The sequence below is a fragment of the Clupea harengus genome, chromosome 11, assembly GCF_900700415.2.
Source record: "Clupea harengus chromosome 11, Ch_v2.0.2, whole genome shotgun sequence".
Taxonomy (NCBI): domain Eukaryota; kingdom Metazoa; phylum Chordata; class Actinopteri; order Clupeiformes; family Clupeidae; genus Clupea; species Clupea harengus.
In genome coordinates this window covers 11,350,911-11,362,125 of record NC_045162.1, presented here as the reverse complement: position 1 = coordinate 11,362,125, position 11,215 = coordinate 11,350,911, and the positions used below count along the sequence as shown (strand labels likewise).

The window sequence follows — 11,215 nt, the reverse complement described above, 5'->3', positions numbered from 1 at the left end:
CCTGGTTTCTGGGTCCTGAACTCTTGACCTAAAGTGACTGTCAGATCCTCAAACATACATTTCCTGCCTCACAGACTGTCAGATCCTCAAACATACATTTCCTGCCTCACAGACATCCTGCTGAAGCCCAGCCTGACTGCGACTCCTCCAGACGGGCGAGCGTATGCCAGGGACACTGTCCTTCTGCGGTGCGGACTGCACCAGTACCGTGGCTGGAAGTACTTCTGGTACCGGGACTCTCGCAGCATGTACCCACTGGAGCAGATCTGGGATGGGGGAGGAGGGGAGGCCACACTCAGGCTGTGGCGTTCCGCACTCTCAGACACGGGCCAGTACTGGTGCAGAGCCGGGAGGGGGTCGCCCGTCTTCTACACGGAGTACAGCGACCCAGTCTACATCAATATCACAAGTAAGGCCGTGGGGTTGGTGAGTGGGATATGTATGAGGTGCGTTTAATGGTGTTTCTTATGCCAAACATGGCTGATCTCACCTCAGACAGATTCAAGTGGTCTCTGAATAAACCGCAGAGGCCTTCATCGTAGTGAGCCACTGTGATGCACTAGGTGACAGAAGTGAAGCTCAAGCACCACAATCTGTACCTCATCATACCACCAGAAGCAAATCTGCTTGAACCTTTTTGCCCGGTTGATTGATATATTCTGACTACATGCTCAGAATGAGTCAAAAGTCACATGGCAGATAGGTGGAGCAGACTCGGCTCTGATTTGGCAAGGATAGGTCTGAGACAGAGGTGGTGGTTTTGGTATAGAGATGTTAGTAGCTAGGATACCAATACTCCTCAGTAGGGAGAGAGGCCATTGGCCAGCACATGTCATGGGTGCCATGGGAACTGTAATGGCAACTGACCATCAGCTGTGGATTGGCGCTAGCATGGTTTTTGTCTCCGCAGATTTCTTCACTAGTGTGACCCTGTCTCTCAGCCCGGGCGCAGTTCTGAAGGAGAATGAGCCATTCCGCTTGACCTGTGACACCCAGGTGAGTGAGCGAGAGAGTCAGAAGCCTGGAAACAGCTCCGGGCGCCCCCAGGTGATCTACACCTTCTACAAGAATGGCCAGGCTTTTGCCTCCAGCTCCCCTCGCGCCATGGTGGCCGTGACCCAGGCACAGAGGTGTCACTCAGGCAGGTACAGCTGCACGGTGGCCTCAGGGAGAGCCCAGCGATCCAGCCCAGAGCTTCACGTCACCACAGATGGTACGCAGTAAATCTCTACAGGCTAGCCACTGTCACCTGAGCAAACTTGCATATGTAAAGCAAGCTTCTTTGGGTACTTAGAAAAGCGCTATAAAAGTCAAAGGTATTATTATTATTAACTACCTGGCTGTCCATATATAAACCTGTTAGTTTCTATTGAGAGCAATACTGTGCAATGCAGAGATCATACAACACACCTACATATACCAAAGCAGGTTATTGGGATTAAACCTGTCTTCCAGTTTTTGAGAAACAGTCTCTTGAACTAGATCACTCCCTTGCAGCATATGCATATGCAATCCATTGGGTTCATGGATTACTATTCTTGAAAACACTTTTGGATAAGCACTGTTGCTGTCGGTGCAGCGGGGATAGGATGCAGCTAGCCTATGCATTGGTGTTTCCTTGTTTCTGTTCTGCATGTCACTTTGGAGTAGCAGGGAAAGGTAGCTCCTGTCTGCATCTGCTATCCCATCCCCGTGAATACATCACACACACACACACACACACACACACACACACACACACACACACACACACACACACACACACACACACACACACACACACACACACACACACACACACACACACACACACACACAAACATGGAGAGAAGCCATTTAGAATGCACTGTGTCCAATGCAATGAACACACAACTCATCTGATTTAGGCAAATCCTGAAATGAACTGTACAGCAATCTGAAAATAAATTAGATTGGAGTAAATATGCATTATAGATATTTGCTGTAAAAATACTGTAAAACATGCTATACCATTGACTAAAATTTGAAAAGAAAAAGCTTGATTATTTAAAAACGCTGTCTGTGATGCAGGTGTGGTTTATGTGTTTGCAGACACATCTGTGCTGCTGATTGCCCTGGTTGGCACAGCTCTTATCATAGCCATCCCACTGTGTGCGTTCTTCACAAGAGAGCACATCCTCAGAGGTAAAACAGATGTTGTTACATTACATTTCACATCTTTACATCTTAAACATCACACATTGTACAGCAGGAAGCTGAATTAGTCCGCTGGGTTTCCATGCTGTGATGCCCTGTTCGTTTTCATCCTTTTGTCAGTGTTTTGTGATCCCCCTCAGTAATATTTTTTTCTCCTAGTTGTTCCTACAACCAAGGTTTGTCTGCCCCATGTTTTGACTCAGACCCCTGAAAGGGAGAGGTGTGTGCGCGCGCCTGTACTGCATGTGTGTGTTTCAATTCAACTTTGACAAAGAGAAACTGTTTTTAACAGTATGTATATTTTTCCACAGTGCTTACCGGGCAAGCCCAACCTGAACCTGTTACATGTCTTGGTGAATAAAATACGGCATGTTTTGGTGAATAAAGTGATTCTGTACATAGTTTACAATGACCAGTTAGAGAGCAAGGAGCTCCTGGATGAGAGACTGAGGTCCCACCAATAGGTGGCTCCACAGTCAGTGGAAAGCTCTCTCTCTCTCTGAGTGTGTGTGTGTGTGTGTGTGCGTGTGCGTGTGTGTGTACACATATGTTTCAATATAAATCCCTTTTAGAGCAAGGACAGATGTGTGTAGCTGAGCTCATTGGCACAGGTTGGCACATTCATATCTCTTCTCTACCAATACTGCAACAAAGATTTAGAATAATTCCATTGATTTCCAGCCAAGACTTGAGGGGAAACAGGTACCACAAATGTCATTTCTCGTTAAAAATGAGTTTCAAGACTTCTCTGTCAGACTGTCAGAATGAAAAGCCTTTTAATGTCTTAAACCTTTTTTTTTCTTTGAGCATATTTTTTTGTGGGTGTCTGCCTTGCGATGCAGGTCCAGCATTGGTGCTCACCTCACAGGGCAGCCAAATACTGTAACTACGCTGTAAGTGTCTCAGGGTCAGAGGTCAGCTGTGATTAACGCCTGCCTGACTGACCTGCTAATGGCTAACGCTAGCTGTTGGGAGAAAGAGAGAGACAGACAGAGGGAGGGAGGGAGGAAGTGAGAGAGGTAAAGCACGAGACAGACAGCCAGGGAGAGGTGCAGACACGGCATATTTACAGTCCTCCTGGTAAGAGCGTGTGTGTGAACTGCGGTACGTATGTCCGTTTATGTAACCTCCGGCCCTTGAGGTCCCCAAGCCGGGGCCTCGCCTGATCTCGGCGGCTGACACAGCGGTGTGAAGGCAGGAGACGGCGCGGCGAGGAGGCTGCTGTGCGGGGCCAGGGCCCCCGGCTCTACAAAGACATGCTTGTCTTGTCTGGGGTTTGAGTGTTTGCTGTCAGCCCAGCCCTTACGAGCAGGGAGGGGACTTTCTGAGCAGGGTTTCGATCGCCTCTGTGAGATTTGCAAGTAGCCACAAACGTGGCATGGAGAGCGAGTGTTAATCTCGCTTACAGCAGTAAAAAAGGACTATAAATGCAGCGGTTTGTGTTCGAGGGAGTTTGTATAGAAAAACCGCACACACTCAAAAGTAGCAATTGTAGATGCAAGTGATTGCACAAGGTGACTAGACAGAGTGATGAGTGATTCACTCTTACTCACTGGTACCTTCACTGCCATCACCGTCGAGTTCAGATGTAGTTTAAATGAAGACTTTTTGAGGAGCCGGGCAATCAGTTCATATTAACATGCCGGTGTTAGCACTGTAATTGTATCATTTGTAGAGATGTTAGCAATACTGTAGTTTATGATCCAGAAATGCTGTGAAGTCAAACAGGGTGAGTTAAGAGAGGCAAGGGGAGGGAGTGAGATTGAGTGAAGAAAAACAGATGGAGAGATTGGATTCTGGAGCAGGGCGGGCGGGCAGGCGAGGGAGCGGGGAGGAGGCGAACGGGCGAAGGGGATCTTTTTTGTGCGTGTCTGAGAGAAAGGGAGCCTCTCATACGCTCCCAGCAGGGGCTTGGCCCAGTCCACGGCCTAGTCTCGTCTGCCCAGCAGGGGACTTTCCTGAGCAGGCTGCCCTAGGGAGGGGCACCTGCCTTAGCCGCAAACACTGCTGGTGAGAGCAGGCGGGGTGGGGGTGGATGGGGGGGGGGTGTGAGTGGACATGTTTGGGCGGGGGTAAAGGCAGTTAGGGGGGGTTGGGGGGGTTATAGCGGGGCTGAGAGGATGGAAAGACACTCTGAATTCCAGGAAGGGGACACGTGTGCAGTTTATGAAACACACAGGTAACACAAAATGACGTACAAAAAAAAAGAAAGTCCGTCCCACCTCCTCCGCGTTTTCCCCCAGAGAACCGCAACGTCTGCAGCTGGGGACAAAATGAAAAGTTTCTGTTGAACGGCGTCTGGGTTATTGTTGGAGAGGGCCACTGCGCCGAGGTCTGGTACAGTAACTACTAACACAAACTGACAGTATATGGATGAACCGCCCTCCACCAGGGCAATATTTTCCTCTGTTTGGCTTAGCAGAGTAAACACACGTGTTTGAAGTTTATCAGACACTCAATCATTCGAGCCGACCACGGGAGGCCTCTGGATCGTTTAATGCCGGTAATAATATAGCAATCCATTTTCAATATTTAAGACCATGCTCCCACGAGCAGACGAGGAACTGTTAACGGTCTTGCGGTCGAAGGTCGGCTTCCAAGAGAGGCCTCCGAACGTCACGCACTAGCATGCTCTACTAAATTAATGACGTATCTTCCAAGTATGCTCTAGACGATGCTACGTTTAGCTAACATGAGTATGGTCAGTTGAGTAGTGTGGTGAGTCCTAGACCGCATTGTTTTCACGTGGGTCGATGATATCTGCCGGGGATTTTCTTAGCGGGGCTCTGGTGGGATGACTGTTTGAAGAGCAGGGTGTTAATCTCATCCAGAAAGGTTTGCCATAGGTTTGTGGCTGGCGGGGCGGGTGGGGGGGCTCATAACAACTGGTCCTGGATCTGCAGTCAGGACTCAAACATCCCCCGTGCTCCTACAAAGTCACGCATTTTGGACATGCTCTGTTGTTCCCTGAGGTAAATGGAAACACATGCTCGAGTCTCACAGCTCAGCGCCTACAGACCCACAGGGCCACCGTGCCTGCTGGTACCAAGCTAACCTGTGAGCATCTGTGAACTGCTATGTCCTCTATCAGTAGAGATAAAACTGAGGAAGCCATCTGATGTCTACACTCACGCAGCCAAGGTCGTCCACGTTATGACAGATGAGTTACTTTATTTGAACTTCCATTTTTTTGTTTGATGTTTTTTTCAAGGTAGTGATTATTTCCACACATTTTGTGTGTCATCCAAATATGTCTGTGTGGCTGTGAGGGGATGCTGTTATTTTATAGATTCAGCTATGAGGTTTTGTGGTCATCTCGGTTTGTACTTGGAGTCACACTGTAAGGTTAAGGGTAATAGATTATCTGGGTCTGTTCCCAACTCCTGCATGTTCAGACAGACCCCCCCCCCCCCCCCCCCCACCTAACACACACACACACACAAACCCGTCTTCACTCCTCCCTGTCAAACAACAATATTTGTTCATGTGCGTCACAGATCAGCAGGCTTCCGAACACAATACAGGGCTGGCATTTAGACAGACACAGACAAGAGACAAACCACCACACTGGATATACACACACACACACACACACACAGATGCTATGTCACACACACAGAGAGATATACGCAACATGACACACACACACACACACACACAGAGTCATGGTCACAACAGACATACGGATATACGCAACATGAGAGCCACATATGCAAGTCTTACAGACACACACACACACACACAGAGTCACAGAGTCACAGTCACACACGACATACGGATATACCCAACACGACAGCCGCATATGCAAGCCTTACACACACACACACACACACACACACACACACACGCAGGTGAACACATGATGTGATACACTCTCGTGCAATAGCGAGTCTGGAACACACACACCTCTTTCTCTCTGACACACACACACACACACACACCTCTTTCTTTCTCACAGACACACACTCATCTGTTAGAGCTATAAGCAGCAGTGTCCACTCTCTCGATCTCTCTTCTCTGCTTTATCACTCAGGCCTTAGCTTTGGAGGTGTCAGGAAGTTGTTTGCACCTTTCCGTGTCCACTGGGAGTCACGACAGCACAAAGTTCATAAGGTCCAACACTGCTTAAGACTCAAGCTTTAGAAATCTTTTATTAATGGATACTGAGGCGTGCACATCAAACTCACAAACATGCAGCACATTGCATGGCGTATGAAAACAAATTACCACAAACAAGTGAAAACCATGCAGATTTTTAAAAACAACACTTTCTTCTCATTTCAAACGCTGAAAGGCTTTTGAGGAGTCATCAATAAGCTATAAAGCACATTTGTAGTCCTCTTCAGAAATAACCTAGTTATCAATTAATAAAATGACACAAAAGATGATACATAGTTTCATTGCTGTAGTAAAAGTGTCCATTTTTAACAGTCCTTCAAAGAAACAGCGTCTTAGTACTTCACTAGTGCACTCCGATCAGTAGAGTCTGTCCAAAAGGGAAAACTGCATTGTACATGTTGATCTACACATTGTTCTCGGTTGAGTGGCCAGCTAATGTTATGTGATTTACATTCATCTCTTTCTGAGGGGATTCAGCTTTCTCTCCATATTCTGTAAGGTCATCTAGAGAGACATGCATAAAAACATCTGTGTGTTCAACTCAATGTCGAAGACCTCAGCAAAGGCACAGAGAGAGAGAGAGAGAGAGAGAGAGAGAGAGAGAGAGAGAGAGAGAGAGAGAGAGAGAGCGCTGTGACTGACGGCATTTCAGAATATACAAAGCAGCCTAGAAATTTAGTTGACTCTATATTCTTTCCCCATTTCATTATAAAAAAGTTAATTAAATGTCATAAAAAGTTTATATTATTTTCAAAAGGTTCAACAACATGTAGCACATCATTAAATGGTTTGTCCTCTGAGGAAAATACAAGATCATCATATAACAAAATAAGTGCTGTAGCAAAATACTGTTTGTGTTGTAGCAAAATACTGTGGCTTTGAAAGTATTCATGCTGTCTTGACTTCTGACAACTGTGTTGTCATGGAGGTGCAGGTATTGCCAGTCCTTGTCAGGATGGTTGTCACTGTGGATAGGTGGAAGTGTACAGTGCGCCGCATACATCGCAACAGCACTGAAACACATTAAACCAGACTTTGTATAAAACAGTCTTAAGTGACTGCATGGTGGTGCCGGGTCGTGTGGTTTTTCTCACGTCTTGAAGAATAACCACATGTACAACAGGCTCCGTGGAGATTGTCTTTCCAAGCGCATGTAAAGAAGAGTCTGTTGGAGCTTTGAGGAAATGTATTAGCACCACGAGTGACCATGCAGCAGTGTTGTGCCGCTGGCACTGATCAGCCTTTACATTGCTGCAGAGAGATGATCTATTCAGTGGCAGCGCAATGACCTGACCCACCCAGCGTTGACATATTCAGCTCGTCTGCTCTGCGTTAGCTCTGTGTTAGCATAAGGAGCTGGTCGGGTCTGCAGCAGTGTATTGAACAAGTCTATCTGGTGTTGCTGTATGAAGATGGCCCTGGTGTGTTCTTGATCAGCGCATGAAACTAGAGTCCTCTACTTCATAATAAGGTGCTGGCCCATTCGACATTTCTGATCAAAACTGGTCCATTCTGTATTATCATAAAGTGCTTGTTCATTCTGTTAGCATGTGGAGCTAGTCCACTATGTTCTAGCATACTGTACATAGCTAGACTGTTCTGTGTGTATAGTAACTAGTGTGTGTAGCTAGTCTGCTCTGTGTAAGCGTACATAGCTAGTCTGTTCTGTGTGTGTAGTAACTAGTGTGTGTAGCTAGTCTGTTCTGTGTTACCGTATATAGCTAGTCTGTTCTGTGTTTGCATATGGAGCTGGGCCATTCTGTGTTAGGATGTGTAGCTTGTACGTTCTGTGTTAGCATGTTCATGTGGTCTGCTCTGTATGGAACTGGTCTGCTCTGCATTAGCGTATGGAACTGGTCTTGTGACATTGGGGGCCGCTGGAGCTTAGGGTCTGCCTGGTTCTCTTGCGCTTGCCCGTAAGGAGTGTGTAGAAGAACGGGTTCACGCAGGAGTTACCGTAGGTCAGACCCGTCAGGATGCGGTTCACCGTGACCTGCGTGCTGGTCGGCACCGATGGCAGCAAGTCCGGCCGGTAGAGCGGCAGCAGCTGCCAGATCCAGAAGGGCAGGAAGCAGGCCCAGAAGGCCAGCACGATGCCCAGGATGAGCAGCAGCACCTTGGGCCGCGGCGCTCGTGGCGCGTAGGTGCTGCTGGAGTTCCACGCCGCCTGGCTCTGGGACTTCCAGTAGAGGCAGCCCAGCGCGGTGTACAGCCCCCCGATGGCCAGCCCCGGGGCCAGGATGCTGGTGCAGAACAGCACGCTCAGGTAGGCCTTGGAGCTCTGCTCGTCCCACGCCGGCACACACAGCATCTGGGTCCCCCCGTCCTCCAGGTGCAGGGTGATCATCATGGGCAGGCTGAGAGCCACGGCCATGCCCCACGCCAGCACCACGCGCACCAGGCCTGAGGAGGGCGACACCGATGCCACCAGTGGGTCGGCCACCGCCCGGTACCGGTCCATGCTCATGGCGGTGAGGGTGAAGATGCTGGCGTGCATGGTAAGCAGGTCCAGGCTGAGCAGGAGCCGGCAGCCCACCTCCCCAAATGCCCAGTCGGCTGTCAGGCTATCGTACACAATGAAAGGGGCGGTGGACAGGTACAGCAGGTCTGCCAGGGCCAGACTCAACACCTGGAGGTGCAGAGACGACGAGGAAGAAGAGGAGGAGGTGGTGGGAGAGGAAGAGGGAGAGAGGGAGGGGGAGGAGGACGAAGAGCCCAGGCAGGAGTGACCCAGACAGCATGGCCACCCCGGCTGTCTCCGCCGCCCACCCCTACGGCGACTGAGGAGGAGTCCGATGGTGTACAGATTACCCACAATCCCCAGCAGGGACAGGAGGGAGAGCAGGAAACAGAAGAGAGCGGTGGAGGCTGTGCTCGGGGATGGAGAGAGTGAGGGAGAGGTGGACGGGAGGGAGAGGTTAAGGAGTGGGATGGTGTAGGTCGGAGAGGGGGAGGAGAGGAGGGAGACTGAGCCCAATAACTCCATGACAACCAGGAGCTGCGGCTGCCACTAGTTCAGTAGCCTCGGCTTGATGGTCAGTCCTGACTTTGGCCCAATGTCTTTAACTGTCTCTCCCAGAGAAAAACATACCCAGGTTATTTATTTCCCTTTTTTGTCCAGGTGACCAGGTAAAAGGATTCACAGTGAGTCTGAAAATGAGGACAGATGGGAACCTGGTTTTAGCAGAGATAAAAGTTGGAAAGTTTTATTGGAGGGGAAAGGAACAGAAGGAGGGGGGAGAGGGGGAAGAATTGCATGAATAAGGAATATAGCATACTATTTCTTCAAATTAACATGAACAACATCTCAATAAGCTTGTTTTTGGTACTGAATTCAATGAAAAGAATGACATAAAAAAAGTAAATTCCAGATGATTTAGTCTAATATTAGTTTTATTCTGAGATTTACTGTTATGCTCAAGCATGTCTGTTGAGTTTATGGCAGCGGGTGTCTGCATGGAGACTTGCGCATCAAGTTGTCACCACATATTTAAAGTATCTACATTTTCTTCACTGACTTAGGAAATTCCTCCGACTTTCTACACCACTGTGGCTTAGATGAGAGGAAGGGTTGTAAGACAAGGCTATAAAATACTTGACTAATCACTTGACGTGGCCAAGATTATTCTGGCAAGTCAGTTACGATTAATTTTGTTTATAAAGTACTAATTTGTTACACGGTTGGGGCACTATATGGTCATATTTGGAGGATAGGTTAACACCGCCAGTGATATGTATCTCCTCATCAATGCTTACTAAAAGGTTCTAAATCACTAGCATTCATTTCACGGTTTCAGAGCCCTGCTTAGATAAACATATTTCTAATGTTGACCGAAAAGGGGTCTGTAACTTTATATGCGTCCAGATCAAAGCCGTGGCTGACCCCTCTGCGCCGAGGTTAAGAGCTTCTGTTTGACCGTGCGGGAACAGGCCGTCCCCTACCGTGCCGAGGTGACCACGGTTTAAACGAGCGCCTTTAAATAACGTGTAGCGCAATGCATCTGACACTTGATTTAGCCATCTCAAAACCCGTGTGAGTTTCAACAGTTGTTATGCGCCCTGCGGGCTAGAAAGCAAAGGTTGTTTGAGGTTCAAATATAGTCTTTAAAAAACATGAATGAGGAGAAGGCCGCTTTGAAAGCGCCTTTTCAGTGTGATCATTTTAGGTTGTCTTAAAAAACATTATTGCCGGCATGTTCGCCATAGTTGAATGCATTATAAACTGAAGACAGTTTCCCCCTTCAATTAGAGTACATTTTCTGTATAATGTGTATAACATTTCATTATAATTAAGAATATATATGTATTTATATTTAACCCACTGGCCACTGAACAATATATGTTATTATATATGTCAAACCGTTTCAGTTCTCATCGACCCCATGGAGAATGGTAAAACAGAAAAACGGAAATTTCATCAGATTCATCTATCCATCAATCATTACTAGGTTTATACTAGAAATCGTTACATTTGGCTCACCTTATAATCCAGTATGATTGCGTATCGTAATCCACTACATATCCATGTAGACTTTTGAAGATGCCAAAGGCAAACTACCCTGCCCAGTTTTGTTAGCCAAAATCATACGAAAGTAGCCCTCTTCTTTTCAGTCGTTAAATATGGTCTAAGTAGACTGACTTTGAATGTACATGTTAACTGGCTCGTCCGAAATGGTCACAGAAACTTCCCTCGCGTTGAGTGGCTCTGGTCCATTTGCGGTGAATCGCTTCATGTGCCTACAAGTCTGGTGAGGGAGGAGAGAGGGATGAAGGAAAGAAGGGGAGGGGGGGTCCTCTTCACGGCTGCCGAGATAGACTCATAACTCGTTTGGATAGCCAGATACCTGACATTGTAATTTGGTGTTTTCCCCTAAACTGCTGAAATTATTACACTTACGTTCCCTTTCTTAAACCAAAATTC

The 11,215-nt window shown here is 47.6% G+C and overlaps 1 protein-coding gene across 1 annotated transcript; it reads right to left on the bottom strand.

Annotated features, from left to right (window-relative positions):
- Nucleotides 1-7,855: 7,855 nt before the first annotated feature.
- Nucleotides 7,856-9,280, bottom strand: LOC105912975 (urotensin-2 receptor). The gene has a single exon (XM_031576125.2). The coding sequence runs from the start codon at nt 9,278-9,280 to the stop codon at nt 8,135-8,137; it is 1,146 nt and encodes a 381-aa protein (XP_031431985.1). The 3' UTR covers nt 7,856-8,134.
- Between the last annotated feature and the right edge of the window lie 1,935 nt (nt 9,281-11,215).